This window comes from Haliaeetus albicilla, chromosome 8 (genome assembly GCF_947461875.1).
Source record: "Haliaeetus albicilla chromosome 8, bHalAlb1.1, whole genome shotgun sequence".
NCBI classification, from domain to species: Eukaryota; Metazoa; Chordata; class Aves; order Accipitriformes; family Accipitridae; genus Haliaeetus; species Haliaeetus albicilla.
In genome coordinates, this window is record NC_091490.1 from 37017001 (window position 1) to 37035483 (window position 18483).

The 18483-nt window shown below is 44.7% G+C and overlaps 1 protein-coding gene across 5 annotated transcripts in view; it reads left to right on the forward strand.

Moving 5' to 3' along the window:
• Positions 1 to 15080, forward strand: part of DNM3 (dynamin 3) — a 190947-nt gene extending 175867 nt beyond the window's left edge. For 4 of the 5 annotated variants that reach the window (XM_069789846.1, XM_069789848.1, XM_069789849.1 and 1 more), the window contains one exon: positions 8980 to 13425. In XM_069789846.1, coding sequence (XP_069645947.1) covers positions 8980 to 9049 — 70 coding nt within the window. In that variant the 3' untranslated portion in view covers positions 9050 to 13425. Of the gene's footprint in view, positions 1 to 8979; positions 13426 to 14885 lie in introns of those variants that run through there. The other variant, XM_069789847.1, reaches the window with a different exon arrangement.
• Positions 15081 to 18483: the final 3403 nt, after the last annotated feature.

Below are 18483 nucleotides of genomic sequence, written 5' to 3' on the forward strand. Positions count from 1 at the left end.
CAATTAGGAGTGTTTCATGCAAGCAAAGTGACAAGAGTGTTATATGGAGAGATTTCAAAATCCTGCTGAATATCAGGAGAAGGAGAAGGCCTGAGAATAACGAATTTAATTTTGCATTTCATGTCTGTGATCAAAAGAATATACAGCTACATGGGTGATGCAAAGCCAGAGCCCATCGCAGGAGGGGATACTGCTCTGCCGCAGTCAATATGTTTCCAACTCTTGCCTGTCCAAGGACCCCAAAAATCACAAGACTTACGAGAATATCAGTTATTCCTTCTGTGATTTCTGCCCTGAGGGAAGGCATCCCTGTATAATTTGTTACCAGTCTAATTTACATTTCTTGTTGAAATGCATGCCCAGTAATACGTCCCTTTTGCTGCTGGCTGCTTCAAGCAGGAGACTTGATTTATTTTCTCTTATCTCTTAGAAAGGAGCTCTGCTTTTCCCCCTCCTCCACTGGCTCCTTGATCACTATTTTGTTTTACCTTTTTTCTTCCCTTCCCTCTCTGTCCCTTTCTTGACCATCCTGTTTGCTTCCTCTTTCACCTTCTCCCTTCACTTGTTTTCCTGCCCAGTACATTTGTCTCCCCCACATATTCCCTCCTTTCCTTCTCACCGTCTTGTCCTGGTTTCTTTCCAACTTATCCCTTCCCTGGCACCTTTGTAAATCTGTCTCCTGCTCCTTGCATTTCTGTTTTCTTTTAAGTCTTTCAGATAGTTTTCAAACCATAAAACGCAATATTTGGCAATCTTTCTTAACAGCAACCTGGTGTCAGTGGCTGTGACAGCCATTAAAAATGGTAGCTACACTACTTGGGGTAGCCATACTGCCATGTGCAAAACCAGTTGAGGAATTCTGGTCATCTTACCTGGGGTCATCTTGCAGCTTCAGTCCTAACAGAAGCAATGAAAGAAGGAGCATTCTGAATGATTATAAATATTGGAGGAATTGGCCAGAAAGCAGTTTTTAAAAACATGTAAAATATCACAATACAACAACTCTTGTGGTTTCATTATAATTCTGCAATACCGATCTTACGAGAAATTTGGAATGGCATTTGCACAGGACTGATTCTTCAGCTGCCTGAACTGTAATGCCATGAGAGAAACAGGAGGGTCTCCACTTCTGCTCCAGGAGCTTCACCAATTGCTGCCCCTAAAAGGATGGCTTTCTTCTAGACTAGCAATAGGATTTTGTTCACTGCCTTCCTTCATATACCTCTCCTCCAGATGACTGTCCTGAAGATCAAGTAAATGAAACACATTGCAGCCTAGGTACTATATGTGCTGCCATTGACTCTAACTCTACCTCCATCAGCATCTCCTTTCATCAGCCAGAGGCAGGCTCTCCACTTCCTATCTTCAGTGGTCTAGGAATTTTCTGATGGGTAATACACTATGACAGTTGAACAAAAGTGTCTGAAGAGTCACTTGTTCTACACAGAGTTAAGGTTTGATCTTATTTATTGTATCTCAGGTAGTTTTTATTGTCTTTAGTATTGTTCCTGAGCTACCTGCTCCCGCTTTATTCAACAAAAAATTGTTTTTGAAATGAGGTGAACTAGGAGAGATCCATTTGATTGGGACTGTTGCAAGTTACATTCAAAGTTCAGCAAAGAGGATCAGGCTGGGAAACAGCTCTTCGTTACTCTTAGTGTAGACTGGTCCCATGTGATGGGGAAGGGTAAGTAAAAATGATGCAAGAGAGAGGAAGACAGAAAAAGACAGAACCGGAAAAGAGTTGAAAGAAGTCATTCTGGGACAAGGGTGATGTTGTGAGTGCAGTCCTCAAACACAGTGGAAGCCTGCTTTGGGAGTGTCAGCTGGTGAACTGAATGAGTAAGTAATTTATTCTGTTAGGTATTTTCAGCAAAAGCTTTTTTTTTTTTTTTTTTTTTTGCTTCCTTAGCCTTTTCTCTCTCAAGATACTGTTAGTAGAAGGAAGTGGTTTTTATTTTTAGTGTCTCTCAACTTGAAAAAGGAAAGTAGAGTCAAACAATAGCAAATGTTGTTTGCCGGAAGTACAGGAACCTGAAGATGTGTTTTGTCCCCAGTAATTATTTAATCTCATAACAGAGTCATTTAATAATAGTTACCATGAAGGCTATGCAGGATTAGAGCAAGGGTGTTTAGCAGGAAATTTCTTGCCTTGTCTGAAAGAGTCGGCAGAATAGCAGTACATTTCTAGCCTTCCTTATGCTAGAAGAGAAAAATGTATGGCAGTAAACAGAGAGAAAGCAGTGATAATTTGAACTTCCTGAACCTGCAGGCATCTTGAAAGGCTCTTCTTGAAACTCCCCTGTCCCCTGCAAGCTGTATTGGATCACTAGTGAATGAGGGCACTCAATGGCTTCATTAACAACAGTGACACTGATAATCACGTTAGTTGTCATCATGGACAAGAAGAGGTGCAACTCCAGCTGGAGGTGACAACCAGGATGTTTGCTCCCTTTCTTGCAGCAAGGTAAGTAAAGAGGAGAGAGAGAAAGGTCAAAGGTGAGTAGGAAGGAAGAACAGAGTGGGCAGTAGATCTGGTGTTCGAAGACAGGGTATGTGATTTACATTGATGCTGAACAGTACAGCTAAACACAGACCAGTACACAAGACTTGAGCTACTATGCAAAGATTAGATGTTCCTCCTGCTGATTTTGTGGCCCTTCTGTTGTCATCTTCTGTGGACAGAGGAAAGTAGAGCAGCATTCTGAATGTATCACTCAGCACTCCTAACTCTCTTTTCTTCCACGGGTAGTTTTGGTCCTCTTGAGTATCCTGACCTAGAGTTTCTGAAAGGTTAGGACAGTCCTCCACTAATGTGTTGCACGCTTGCTTACTTGACATGTTCCCTGCTGAAGGGCAAACAAGAACACACAGTTTGTTAAGAATAATAGTCTGTCTTGGTCGCTCCATTGAATTAATTTTTTTGTTTATTCAAGCTGAGTTTTCCGTATGACACATTAATTCCCTGAAATGACTAATTCGAAAATGCAACATCCACATAAACATACAAACATATTTGTATGTGTGTGTGATAGACGTTAATTTATGATGGTCATACAGAAAACATAGCTTGAGTTGCAAATAATAAATTAATCTAGTGGAGCATCGTATTTTGGACCTCTTTGCCTCTGAAAGGAGTATCTGTATTAAGTTAAATCAGACACAGTGGAACCTCAGTAACCCTGATGCTTTGGAGCAGTGCTAGCATTTGAATTGATGGAGATTTATATTGCTGCAGTGTAGTGGTGCTAGGACACATTCTTCTCTTACTTCTCTTACTTTTTTGTTTCTTTCACTTAAAAGAAATAGGTATCGGATAAAACTGCAGAATCTAACAACTTTAACTTGCTTACACTTAGCACAAAAATTCTTCCACTGACAGAGTATAGTGCAGCTGGGTCATTTGAAATAGTGAGGTTCAGCTGTATGTATAGCTGTGCAAGTATCTGGCAGTACAGTTGCAGCACACCCTCTATGCATTTGTGGAGCCTGATGCATATGTGTTCAGCTGGAGAGCTACTTCAGAACTGGCATGCATCCTCAAACACTGTGCTGTGCGCCTCAGTGCTTCCGTTCCTGACTTGTCCACTGATAGCAATCCTGCGGGCATGCTTACTATAGACATTTCATGTTTGACAAAATGACATTTTTGAGTACAGAAACAAATCTGAGACATTTTCACTCTCTTGAACCATTACGTTGGGGCAAGGGACCATCTCAGACAGGCACTCCCCAGCTATTTTTTCCTTTCATCACCACTGAGTTCTGTTTCTCATTTCTCCCATAATCATCATCTCCTCCTGATTCTTGTCCATGATTCCTGCTTTACTCATAATGTCATCATCCTTTTTCTGCTTCTCCTACTTTCTTATGACCTGTGTCACTACTATCAAGTACCTTTCCTCCCCTTGGTTTTCCCACTTCCACTCAAGATCCTTTCTCCTGAGCTGATGTTCAGGAGACTCCACAGTAGCCATGCTGCATCTGCTGTAGGCCAGAAAGAATTTTAAGTATGCATAGAGTGTAGACTAACTAATGAGGCCTAGAAACCATGTCTTGCCTCTATTCTTCAACTATGATGGCTACAGTGGTTTCACTTCTGGTTTGGATTTTCTTCCAAATCCAGAGGCAGATGGAGGTCGAGAGGTACCATATAAAAGTTAGGGAGGTTGATAAAAGAACCAGGAAAAATAGAGGCTCAGCTGTGTGGGTCTCTCATGATCTTACTGAAAAAGAGGAAAAGGTATAAAGAAATCAGTCAAGGCATTATAACTATCCCAAGAACAAGCTACTTAGTCTCTCTAAATAATCACCCAAATAAGAAACTACATTTATTCCTCACCTGAAGTAAGTCACTCTTTTATCCTCTTATTGTATGCCACACATCCAGATTTGTATTGTCACATAAATAAAATTTGCCTGCAGTCAGACTTAAAGCTGCTTAGAGATTTTGTTTAAATATTTTCTCATTAAATTCTGCAAAGACGATGTTACGTATCAGGGTACTCAGAGGGCTGTATTATAGGGAAACCAAGATCATGGAAGAGGGAGAGAATAATGGGCTTTGTTTACAATTTCAGATCTATAGGATGTATCGTAAAATATAGTTATGTGCATGCCTTCCACAAGTGTTCTCTGGTGGTCACAAGCAAACAAGAATGTAAAAAGTAAGTGGAAATGAAAGCCTCTATTTAGAAGTACGTTAGCTGTGCTCCAAGAAGAGAAGCCATCTTCTTCGAGCGGGGCCTCCCATAGTAATTACAGCCGTGCTTTACTGAAAGCATATTTTGTGGACTCTGTGTGGGGAGTGATAGCACTTCTCAAAAGGCAAATGCTTGAAGACTTCCCATATGTTTCTGATCGAATTTTAAGTCTAGACTTGCTTTATTTAGTTCCTTTTGCTCTGCATTTGCCTAGCTAAAGCTTTTAGGAGTTCTTTTAAAACTGGGAAAATGGGGTGTGCTGCTTAGGTTAAAAATAAATGTAAAACTTTTCCTTTTTTAAAAAGTTTTTGCATAGGGGTAGAAGTTACCCTCTGTTCAAAACCCCACTGAGCTCTTCAAAGGAGGAGTCTCTGCAGCAACATCAGGGAGTTATTAAATACATACTTAGTCCACAATTTTCATTGGTAAATTCTTTATGTCTGCTTAATGTGTGCTAGTTAGAAGAACTGATTCTTTCTGCAGACTCGTTTACTCAACCCTGGGGACCTATGATCCCCTGCCCCTTTAGCACTAACTTTTACAAACACTGTTTCCCTTTTTTTTTTTTTAAAAAAAAAAAAAAAAACACCAAAAAAACACAACAGACCGAGCAGCCCCTTAAAGGGGCCAGGCAGTGGGACTCGGCCCCCAAAACTGGAAAACCCAGCTGAAATGCTGGAGACAATAACCAAATTGGAATTACCGCAGCAGTGACATTTTTACAAGAAGGAGCTTTCTATGAACCAGGAGCAGCTTTTCGGGGCCTGGGAACAGCTCAGCACTGCGAACGCACCCCCAGGCTGTCGGAGTCGCTCCGATAACACAGAGAAAACGCGGTCCACGCCGTCTCTACCACTATCATCCGTTGGCCTCAGACTAAACATTTAATTGGGCTTAGTCACATATTTACTCACTGACATGGCAGCCAGTGCGGAGCAGGGCTCTGGGGGAGGTTGTTTTTCTCCGGTTTTCCCTCACTCCTGCCCACGGGCAGGCTGGAGCTCCCTCTGCTGCTCTGCCCTCCAGGTTACTGCCCGTTTGCTCCGCGTTACTCCACATTTAGAGGGTCTGGCAGCGCTCATTTATGGAACCTTTGCTCAGAAAGCGATGGTGTCGAAATCGTGCTAGGCTTCCCTCAGACCTGCATTTTTTCAGAGATGCCCAGAACGGTGAGGAAGGTGGGACTACATTTGCAAGGAGCAGCACAGTGCTGGTTGCTGGCTCTGTTCTCTCAAGGTGGTGGTTTGGGTGCCCAGGCTCCTGCACCCCTCCATCCCGGGGAGCACTCGCACTCCCAGCCACCGCTCCAGGCATAAAGGAGGGGGAGAGGCAAGAGACATGTGGGTCGGCCTCTCCTCCTGTCTTTGGGGTTGAGATTCCTGTTAGGGTGGAAAAAAAGGTCTGAATCCTACTCGCAGTGTAAAAATGGTCCCATAATGACTTGTCACCTTGAGGGGGAAATCTAGTGACAGGCAACTTCAGGGCTTGTCCTTTCCTGCACTGGGACTTGAGCTTCGGCTCGTGCCAGTTGATGCTGCGTGCTGGTAGCTAACGAAGGCGAGGTCTCTTCCCTGCGCTGTGCTCTGCCCAGGGACTCAGGAGCACGGCCCTTCTTCCTGCGTCACCGGCACAGGGAATCGGAGACGGCTGGGAGAGCGTCAGCAGCAGGACCGGAGGTGAATGGTGCTTTTGCAGGTCTTTTCCCAAGTGCTGCCTTTTCCAAAACACCTGCCACTCCTTTGAAAGGCACCTCTGACCTCCAGGTAAAGGTCCCACTCCCCCAGTCATGGTGCGCTGCGTTAAGGAGCTGGAAGGAAGCCCTGTGCGACTGCACGGGAGCCAGGCAGCACCCTTAAGGGGCAGAGGAGAGGGGCTGGAGCTAAGGAGAGGTCTGCCCATTCCTCATGTACATGCCTGCCCGTACCCGTTGGGAAGACACACACGCGTGTATGTAGGCAGAGCCTCCCAGGTACATGCGTGTGTCTCCACGGGAGGTATTCATAGTGTGGAGTGGTGGAGGAGAGCTTGAGCTGAGGGTTCTCTTCACAGCGGACCTGCCTGTTGGGCAGTGCCACAGGGAGAACAAAGCTCTGACGCTGCATGGGGCAAGGGGGGACGCTGCAGCGTGGCACTGCGCCCCAGGCCCTTGCAGTGGCAGCGGCTCCTCATCGGAGAGGATCCTCCCTTGGGGGTATCACCTTCTCCTTGGAGGGGTACTCTGAGTGGAAACGAGAGCCTGCTGGGGGATTTTTCTGTTCAGGTCTGGACTGGGCTTGAATGAAAATTCAAAATAATGATCAGAGAGTACAATGACGGCTCTGGTTCAAGGAGGAAATGGGGCTCAGACCTGATTTTGGTTCAGGTTTGGTTTGACTCATTACATCCAGGAAATCCTCCCACTGTGCTCTCCAGTTTCTGATCCTGCTGGGCTAATAGCAATTTGACTAAATTACATTATTTGAATCCAGTGTGCTGCATTCAGCCTGGTATTAAAATGCATGCTTGGGCTTGTACCTTTTAAATTTGATATGAAGACAGCTGTATGCATTTTCCCTTGTTTGTAAATTGTATACACATGATACGATGTTTTCAGTAAGCGCTAAACAATGCAATGTGAGGCATTTCAACAAAGGAATAATTTAATGCAACCCAGCAGAAATGCAGAGCCTTAGAAGTGGTTCTTTATGAAACTACGGATTTTGGAAGCGGGTCCAGAAGACCTACACTGGAGCAACACAAGAAACAATAGTTAACACAGTAACGTTTTTTCTGTAAGAAAAATACACCATGAAGAAATATTTTGCCTATTTTTTTAGCTTGTTGATTTACTTGAACGCTTCAGTTGGCATATTTTGTATTTGTTGCATGTTAGGGATTAAAATTCTCATTTCTTCACCAAAAGAGAACATTGTCATACAAGATACACTTTGAGCCAAGCAAGACTTTTTTTGTCAAGTGTGAATTTGTCTCATATATATGTTCCAGTTCAAAGATTAACACATTGTTACATTCTTTTCATCTTCTATTTAGCTTTAACAGAATGAGACACGTTTCCTTTGTAATCTTCTTCAGAGACAGGAACAGTTCCTACTTTCACAGGTGGAAGACAGCGTTAGAGAGGGCTGTACAATTTGTCTTGGCCATTAATGAAGTCTGCTGAAGCTGGATGGGAACTGAAGAGCCCTCGGCTCCCCACCTTTTTCAGACCCGGGGTTCATGCTTCTCTTAGAGCAGTGATGCACTTTTCGTGGTGATCTGGGCTGGCCTAAGGAATAAAGAGAGAGCTGGTACATCCCGTTAAAGAAAATGGGGAGCAAAAGCACTGTGTAAGAGATGGATTGGAATAACTGCAGAAAAAACACCCTGCTGGAGGGTGCTGGGTAGCAAGCTAAGGGAGCAGGCTGGCTGTGAGGAACAGTCCCTTAGGTACATTTATACAGCACGAAGCAGTGCCACACAGAACTGTCCAAGCTAGTGCAGGCGCTGGAGGCCAAACAGCTATTGTCATCTCGGATTCTGGCACAGGCTTTGCTCAGCGGTGGGGTGTTTTAGCCCAGGTGTTTTAGCTAGGTCCAAATTGAAATGCAGGGGTCTGCAGTACATGGGAGCCTGTGCTGAATCAGGGAATAAAGACCCATAAGCCCTCCCAAAAAATCTGGGACTCCCTTAGCAGTTACTGAAGTCAATAGAGGAGTGCGTTAGAGGTAAATAAATGAATCCAGAAGCCATAGCCATGGCTGGGATTTTCATAACTGGCCATTGATATAAAGCCTGAAATTTGTGCCTCAAATTCAGGCACATTGGCATGGATCCAGTTGGCCCAACTGTGCAAGAAGCTGGAGGTTTCTCTGCTTCTGCAAACAGCAGCTGAAGTCACTGTAGGCTGTCTTCCCAAATCCAGCTGGCCACTCTGAAATGTGCCTGTAAGACTGCTCTGAGGCTGTCCAGGCTGGGACCGACCCCTGAGAAAACAGGAATAATGACCCTCCCCTGATGGTTTCTGTGGCACAAGAAGGTAACTGCATTCAGAGAAAACCTAGGCTGTGGACCAGAGCGAAGAGCTATCTGATGCGTGAGAGGGCTAAGGCATGGTATGCACGTGGCAAACACATCACTTTCTTCCTTCTTGTGGATGTTTAGGGCTGTCATGCTTCAGTGTATGTGTAAAGAAGATTCTTGTGTTTGGGAGCATGTGCATGTTCACGTAGTGACAGCAAAAGGTGCCAGGTTCGTTCTCAGTGTTTGTGCTTATTGTTTCTTCTCTCTTTCTCTCCAGTCGAAGACCACCTCCTTCACCTACTCGGCCCACTGTAATTCGTCCGTTAGATTCATCCCTGTTAGACTAAAAGAAGCTTCTGGCATGTCATTCATTGTTAACCAAATATGTGGAAACAAATTGCTTGATAACTGTTGCAATAACCAATGTATAGTCGCATGTATGGACATCTATAGGCAAGTAACCAATTTTACTGATATACTCTCTGTCCATTCTGCATTGTTTATGATGTCTTAAATGTTTTGGGAAGGTCTGTGCTGCCTTGACTTTTCCTTTTGCAATAGCTGATGTTAGCTAACTTACTGACACGTCTTCACCCAGGCAACTGTGCTCACAGTCCTGTACAGCAAATGGAGGGCTTGACTTTGTGTGTGTTTGTGCATGTGTTGATTTGATCTGCTGCTTTTTTTCCTCTTATCTGAAAGGAATCTTGCTTTTATTTGTACCTTTCAGGTTTTCTGTCGTTTGGAATTATACAGTTACGCCCATTTTCTCTCTTAATGGCTAAACTGGGCAAAAAAACCCAATGTGAGTTCTTACCAAGCTCTTCTGAAGGCCCCACACTTCCATGTCTCTCTTGTAAGAAGCTTGCTGGTTGGCTGCTTCTCCTATAATTTCTCCTTATCCAAAGTCTAGTTTTTATGGAATGCTGTTAAACAAGAAGGGCGTGTATGGGATAATGCGTGTTTTACTTTATTTCCACATTTGGGCAGCTGACATGCAAAGTTGGTTGGGTAGTTGGTAACGACCAGGCTGTGGTGTCCCAGCTTGCAGGGCTCAGTGTGGAGCCATCTCACCCTGCAGCAAGGATGCGAAAGGGCGGTTGGAAGAGCCGGTGCACGACAGAGCAGCGTGTGCCAGCTCGCTTTGTCCTCTGCTGGTGCTTGCTCACATTCGCACTCCCACTGAACTCATGGGAAGCCTTGGGTGTATGTGACTGCATGTAATATGTATAAATGTACTGCATGGCGGGATCCAGAGCACCGAGCGTTGCTTTTGGTCATTTTGTGAAACAGAAGGAGATGTAGATACAGATATAGATATATATGCACGGCTGTGAATGGGCTACCGCTCCTCTGCCCACTGTGTGAGCCAATTCACAGAGCTATGGCCTAGATTTACATCTGAGCTTTCTAAGGGTCCGGTTTGGATTTGAGATATTTGCTCACACCAGTCAATAAAGTTCCACTATGCCCCCTATATAAAGATTTTCTCTTTGCATCACTTGAAGTCCTGCACACCTCGGATTAGGGTCACTTTTTCCAGCTAGGTACTGAGAAGTGCTCAGCTGTGCATCCTGGCAATGGATTATTTTAGCAGATGCTCACTTGCAGAGGTCCTCTCTGCCTATTGTTTTGCACGTTATATATTAACGCGTTATAAAAACCTTTTGTCTTAACTGCATTACTTCACTTTAAACACTTAGGGTCAGTGTCAGCCTTATAGCTTCAAACTTACTGAGTTAACAGAATTAAACTAGAGATGAATTTGGCCTTGTTTCTTAAGAAAATATTAATTGCTGTTATTACAATTATGGTTACAGATCCCTAGGCAAAGCAATTGGTGGTTTCAAAGGCCCTCAGTATAATCAGTCTAATAAATTCATTTATTGAGACTGCATGTAGGGCACCAGTATGCTGTAGCCCCATGCTTAGGAAAAATCCAATCAAAGAGCCACAATAAATGGGGATTTAGCCCATTAAGTATTCCCAGACTGCTGATTAGTTGTGCTCACCACTGAAGCAAATCGTGTTTCAGCTTGCGTAAGAGAGACGAGCTTGGGAAAGCATCATGATTTGTATGTTAGCTTAACTTTAATTTCCTGTCAACCTTATACTTGTGACACACACCTGGGGAGTCTAGAGGTCAAATTCTGAAGCACAGTGAAGATGGAGTTTGTCAGAGCACCGGCATCTTGGTGATCTCAGAAGACTGCTTAAGTGGCCGGTGTTTGTTTGGAGAACAGGCTCAGATCTCCAACACCAAGTACACAGGATCAGCTTTCAAGGAAAAAAAAAAAGGTTGCAAACCCAACTACAGTCACATTGATTTTTACTACAAAAAAAGAAAACATATTTTGATGATTTTTCTTGTGTTCTACACAGTTTTCCACTGTGTATTGCTCTCTGCTGTAACATGCAGTGCATCTGTTAGATGTATTTTTATAAATAGCTATAGTAGTCCATGCTGTTGCCTACCCAGCAAACCTGTATATAGTTTATCAGAACCCTCCGTTACTGACTGGCAGCTGCCTGCTGATGGAAAGCCAGGCTTAGCGCTTCAGCCACAGAAGGTCACTTTAACCCCAAATTTTGATATTCATTCAGTGATACTGCAAGGCCATGGTCTGGGTTTATCCCACTGTACCCCAAGCACTCGACTTAGTTGTCCAAGGTCCCCTTTGTTCAGTGGAAAGAGGCAGCACCTCCAGAAGGCGATTCAGACCGGTGTGGCTGCATCAGAGACAAGGGTGGTAATGCCGGTAAATTAGGAGCCTCAATTAGATGACATAGATCCTGGCCTAAAAACATGTTTTTAAATCCTCTGTACTTGAGAGTCCTTAATTTACTTTAATGACTGTTTCTGTCAAGCATAAGGAAGTAGGGAGAACAATTCAGCACTGTCCTTAACTGTGCCCCCCAAGAAACTGTATTTCTCAGCAGTAATCCTGAATTGTAAATGAAGCTCTCAAGGGTGGATTTACCCGAAAGACGAGGAGGAGGAGGCAGTGAGGCGCCTGTGGCCCCACTGTCAGCACCATCTGGTTCTGCGCTCAATGTTGAAGTCATGGGACACAGCTGCACAGCCCCCCTTCCTCTGCATCCTCATTCAGATCACATCTAAATCTGGCCCTGTGCCCTAAATGCAACACTTTTAGGTGTGCAGGTTAATAATCAACCTTGACCACAGATCCAGAGTTTGATGGCTTTACCTCTAACTTCTTGCATATACGCTTTTCAGAATAAACTACATAGAATTGATGTTTCTGGGAAAAATGCTAAGTGCTTCCCAAGAAATTGCCACATCCAGCTGAGTAAGTAGTGTCTTCCCAACCTCAGCCCATTTCCTCCTGCTGTACAGCGCCTGGAACGGGTTTATCCCGCTCGCTTCTGATGCTGGCGAGTCGTGTCTCTCCCATCCTTTGTTCTCAAAGGAGCAGCCTTGACAGCAACTCGCTCCATGCCTGAAGGACAGCAGGACAAGCACCCTGTGGATCTGCTAGAGGGACTGGCTGCCTTGGACCGGCCACTGCCCCCTCTGCAGACACCCTTACACAGGGTGACCTAAGCCTGAACTCCCGTGTCTGAGAAGCACAGGTCGCTCTCCCTTTCTTTGATTCCCTCTGGCAAAGCCCAGAAGATTGCCAGGGAGTGGTGGAGACTCCCATTAAGCTACAGCAGGGTTTCTGATCTTACGTGAGATGCATAATTAGCTGGGTGATGTACGTGGCTAAGTTTCAGGAGGGTGCTCATCTAGTATTGCATTTAGGCTAAGCCTGAGTTTCTGCCTAGAGAACATGTTCCACCTCACTTCGTCATGGCTGACCAACAGTTGAAGAGCTTGCGTGTGCTGTAGATAGCTCTTGGCCTTTAATCTCAAGGGATCTTGTGTTAGGATTAAAAAGATTGTATGTTCAATGAAAAGGCTTATGTACATAGTTAATGTGTGTTTATTTTATTGCTGATCTTGTTGCACTTTCTGAGTAAGCCTCATAAAAGTAGATTATTTATTATATTAAAGGAGATACATTATAGGTTATGGCATCTCATGTTAAAGCATAACATAGAAAATACTATACTGTATCGCAGACAGGTACACTAAACAACATGTATACAGCATATTGAGATTACTGGCTAGTTCTGTCTTTCTGTCTTAAAATAGTCCAAACTTCCTGAATTGAAAGCAGACCTATTTCGCACCTGTGACACCGAGTAGGCACCCAACCTCTTGGTGTGCTTATGGCACAGTTCCTCCCACTGTGGCATTGAACCTCCTCCCCGGGCTCTAGCAGAACAGCTCCCTTGTGTAAATGAATGTTACTCTGCCTGTCTTTCCTCTTGCTTTGTCTGCAGGCGAGCTGATACCGATGGCTCCTCCCGTCCAGACAGTCCTCCACTCTTGCTTGATATATGATTTGTCCCGTCTTGCCGGCCGTTTGCTTTACTGCCTGTCTCTTTACTTTTCCAGGATGGTGTAATCGATGACTTCTTTTTGTAAGAAGCAAATGCTTAATTTCTTTCTGAATTTTGCTCTGTATGTTAATGCCCTACTTCATATGAGCCTGAACATCTGCCTTTGGTTTCATAATCTGTAAATGGTTCCTGGTGTTGAACTTTGAGCAAGCAAGTCGATTCCTGAAACCATGGTCATTACTAAGCATCACATACACCTGCTGTAAAAATGTTATGCTGCATTTCTGAACCTGAAATAAACTGTAACTCTTGATGGGCTTTTATTATTACTTTCTGGATGCGCATGAGTGGTCTTCTGTCTCTCACAGCATCATCTCAGCATGCCGTACTCCACCTCTGTTGGGACTGCAGTGAGGATTTATCAGAGATGTGTGTTTCATTGAGATCACTGGAGGTGTCATTAAAAGGGGAGATGGGGCAGATACAACCCATGGGAAGCATTCAGCCTGCTGCCCTGCAAGGGGCTGGAGTGCTGCAGAGACGTTTTGCTGGGAAATGGATGAATGTTTTTCAAGCAGTACCTGGTATTCATTTCATTGCTGGGGAAAGCATGTTTTGGGGAGATTCAGAGCTGAGCAGAAGGCCAGACTGAGCCCTCCAGAGCAGGAGCTGGAGTAAAAAATCTGCATGTGTATGCATTATGTCTGGAAGGGATTTCCCCCTAAAGTGGTTGTATATGAATGTACAGATGGCTTGATTACTCAACTCCTCCTTCAGATCAGTATGAGCCAAGTAACTGGAATCTGTGCTTGGAGATGGTCTGTATGGCACGAGAAGCACAACAGCTTCCTACGGGAGAGGACATTTCTCATTGAGCACAACAGTCACTATGTTGGTCCTTAGACAGGTTTTGGGAAAGGAGGGAGCAAAAGGTGGGATGAGCAAAGCAGCAATGTCCCCATTGTATTCACTTGCTTGCCTTAACATTTGGAGATAATTTTTTTAAATAGTCTTTAATGGCTATGCCTGAGGCAGTCTGTCCACCACCCCTCAGTGAACAGCAGTGTCACACGTGTCCCTGCTGGCTGGAGTACATTATGTACCCCTGTATAAGTTTGGTTCGCGGCATATTGGTCGGTGACACGTCAGTGCTCTATGCTGCCTAACAGGAGGAGCATCCGCTCTTCTCTAGCCACTGCACTGGGCCATCAGCTGCCAAGGGTCTCTCTTGCTAGGGTTGGCAGTAGATTCATTGCACTGCTGTCACCCAAGTTTTTAACCTTTCCCAGCAACGTCGCCTCCAGATACCCCAGTCCAGCCCATAGGCCATCTTGTTTGATCATTCCCGATTTCATCAGAATCTCATGTAAAAAGGGTCTACTCCAAGAACAGTGTTTGAAGCAGATAGTGGTGCAAATTTCGATTGGCTGGGGAAAAGCTCTTCCAGAGGATATTGTTTGCTGCAAGAAAATTAGAAAGCCTGTGACCAGCGACCTCCACACTTGTGATGTGATTGTCCTAGTTCTCTGGTGCCAGCAAGTCAGATGGGAAGCAGTGAGGGTGAAAGCTGAGGCTGTGCTGTGATAGCCAGCTGATTCTAATCTTGCTCTTGCTCTTTTCCTTAATGTGCATGTTCTGTGCCTTTTTCTCTTAACCCATTTTATTAAGATGATTTTGTATATAAGTCATTTTATTGTATCTTGACCTTTTGTTTTAAATCTCTTCTCCCCCCCCTCCCCGTGAATTTTGGGTTATTTTTTGTCTTTTTCCTAGGCGACCTCCACCAGCTGTTCCAGGAAGATCATCCTAACACACGCATTTCTTTTTTGTTACATGCAATCTGTCTTTTTTTTTTTGTCCAAAATTATCTTTAATTTGCACTAGCCTATTTGTAAATAAAGATTTTATTTTCAGATGCCAGTGATAGCCTGGATATAAAGAAAATAAAAATTCTGACTACAAAACAAATGTGTGCTGGTTTTCTATTGAAGGGTCTGCCCGTTCTTTCTCACAGGGAGCCATTCGCACCCCCATGGAAGAAATTGCCTGGGCTCTGTGGAGTCTCCCACCCTCCGAGGTGGTGGAGGGAGGGATGTTCTGCTGGGATTCCACCACTGTTTTTGAATTCATTAACCACCAGAATTGCTCCATATAAATGGCTTTGGCTTAGTGTTAGCAGGAAGAATAGCCAGCTTCTTTAACAACAAAAGAGGCCTAAAACATGTCTAACACACCAGCAGCAGCACCTGGCTGAGTGGAAAGTTGAAGGAGAAGATTGCAGCAGTCTCTAGACTGATGAATCTGCACAATTATAAATAAATCACAGCTGCTCTGACTGTTTTTTTCAAGCTAAACCTCTGAATTCCTTGCGAGCCGACCTCATTGGAGCATCTGAGCTCAAATAGCTGTAATTAGCTACCTCTGGGATTCCAAATGTGTCTGTCCCTATGGGAAAGATAAAATCTGGGGTTTAACATTTAGAAGATGTGCTTGTTTTGGGCGCCAGAGAAGTATGTGAAGAGTAAGTCTAAAAAAAAGGGAAAACTGATGGGTTTTATTGACTTTTTTCTCATATGAAAACAAAGAAGGGTCATCTCCTAACCATGCAGATAAATCAGAAGGCACTGCACAGATATGAACTGTGTCAGAACAAACTGCACAGATCAGGACTCCAGCCTGTTGTTTCAGGAGCACAAACAAGACGTCTCTTTGTAGTAGGAAGTTCACAGTGAGAGGGAGCTGCAGCAGTGGTGCTCAGGGGATGGCGGCAGGAGAACAGAGGAGGTCAGTATTGTGTGTGTAGAAGGGGCCTGATAACACAGACTGTGCTCGGTTTCAAGCCAGGTCTGACACAGCTTTGCTGAATTTGGACAATTCCTCTTGTTCCAGCTGATCTGGGTCCCTGCTGACCTCTCATAGATCCAGGGAGCTGCTGAACCACCTGCATGTGCTGGTAAGTGCCAGACACTGAGTTTGCTCAGTTATAAGGGGGTGCAAGCCCAGAGAGCTGTAGGCTTACACAGATTTTTCCTTCTTCTCACACTTTGTCTTTTAGTAGGGTACAACAGAAGAAATAGCAACGGTATTAGCAAAAAGGGGGAAAAAAACCCAAACAAACCAAGTACAGAAATTCTTAGGAGAAGGAGATGAATCATCATTCCTGCTGGACCTCTGAATTGCACGTGCTAAACTAGGAATTGCTGAAGCTGGAAAGAGTACAGTGATGGGCAAGGTGCTTCCCAGCACCCTGGGAAAAGGGAGAAATGGAGTCTCCTAACAGTCTCATGAACACAATATTCTCAAGAGTAGGGATGAGGAGGGGAGCTCAGATTGGCCATATCTTTCATCTGTGGAACTCATTGCTGTCAGGTACTGAGGCAAAAAAACATCAGCAGTGTTCAGGAACTGTGTATTTTCAGGACTACTACAGAAGCAATGGCGTTTGTACCCAGCGAGCTCTTGAGGAGGTTCTGGCCATGCTTCATCTCTCAGGTAAGAGGGAATGGGAACAGGCTGACTTTCACAAGCTGCTTTTTTTCCAGGTTGTTCAAAAATCTGTTCCACACTGGGGGAAGCTCTCACTACATTCCCTCTGGGATACAGCATGGTACCAACAGATGAAGCAACAACAAATAAAAGGTGGCTGATATTTTAGTTGTATGGCCTTGCCTACAGCACTGCAACCTGGAGCCGCTGCTGTCCTCTGAGCTGCCAGCTGACCTCCAGGCATTAGGCTGTAAGGCACAAACTTCTTTCTTGGGGCATTTTATGGTGTTAAACCTTCCACAGAAATCTTTACCTTCTTCTGAAGTATTTGATAAAAAAAATTGTTGGAAACAGGACTCTGAACTTCACGGTTTTCTGGTAGCTATTCCTAAAATCTCTTAAGTAGAAAGACAAAGGTACTGGTCTGCTGGGAAACCTTGGCACGTTCTTTAGCATCAACTCATGGGATGACTTTTTGTGAAGAAGCTGTATAACCTTGTCTGTGCTATTTCCACCCTGCCATGGTATACATTCTGTGGCTAGGTGGAGAAAATGAAGGGTGCTGCACCAGCAGGTGGTGTTATGCATCCTAGGCTGCTTTTCAATGGATGGGTTAGGACTAAAATCCTATTTTGGTTTCCTGATCATTCATGTTGTTGCCGTTGCCTCTCACATCACAAAGCTGAGAAAAGCTTAGTGATTACTGTGGGAATTGAAGAGATACAAAGATCTTACCTTCAAAGACTAAAGCTTCACTGTTTCCAGGCTTCCCAGATCCAGTCTCCCACGTGGGGAGGGATGTGGGCCCCTGACAGCACGGTGTGGGTGGCTGACACTTGCCTTTCCCTGCTGCAGAGGCCATAGATGGAGATTCCAGACGGCACGTGTCAGCAGCTCCCCCAGGAGTAAGGCTTATCCCCAGCCAGTTTACAATTACTCGCATTTGGCCAGCTTCAAATCAAAAGAAAATGTCCCATTGAAGTACTCAATCTCAGTGGACTTGGAAACTTAAGAGAAAGAAACTGCACTTCCTTGTAATGCAAAGTAACATTTAACTCTTTAGAGCTGCGTGATGATGATTTGGTTGCATACAAACTGAGAAGGACCTATTTCTTTGGTCTCAGCGTGTGCTTCATCAAAGAAGCCACAGACTGGTATGCTCAGGTAGTAAATGCTCAAAGGGCATCCAACTGAGCTGGGCACAGAGTTATGGCAAAGTTTTGCTCTGTAGAGGATATTCTGACCTCAGGCATGAAGATATACTCATAATGGCCATTTATTCAGCATTTTAAATAACTTCAGCAGCATTGCAGAGCATGCGTCCTTAGAAAAAGGTCAGAGAAGTCCTAGGGAAACTCCACTTGGCCTTTGTGTCTCCTCCCTGTCTCTCTCTCTTGCATTTTTCCCTCCTTCAAAGTCCCTTTGTACATCCAGGCCCTAGACCGGGCTTTACGTTTTCATCTCCTAGGCTAGGGAGAGCAAGGTATCTCTGTGGGCAAGCTAAAGGGAGGGCTAAGCCTTTCCCCAGAGGATCTCTGGGCAAGGACTGAGGCTGAGGAGGAGGTGAAGAGAAGGAGCTGGGTGAAGCAGAGAGGCCTGGGGCTGTGGCAGGGATGAAACTGCCTGCAGCGGGCTGGACGGGACACATCTGCATCCTGCCTGGAGCAGGGCGGACGGGGCCTGCTGCGTCAATCAAAGCCCGGGGATCTGCGTAGGTGATCCACTGGGTTCCAGCTGTGGCTGAGGCGATGGTGGCAGTCTGTGCCTGTCTCCACCTGGTGTGTCTGGGTAGTTGATGTCTGCACTTTTCCTAACCCAGAGCTGGCTTTGAGAGTCTGAATTTGCATTTTGGGGGAAATATTTTTCCTTGGGAGAATGGGTGCAG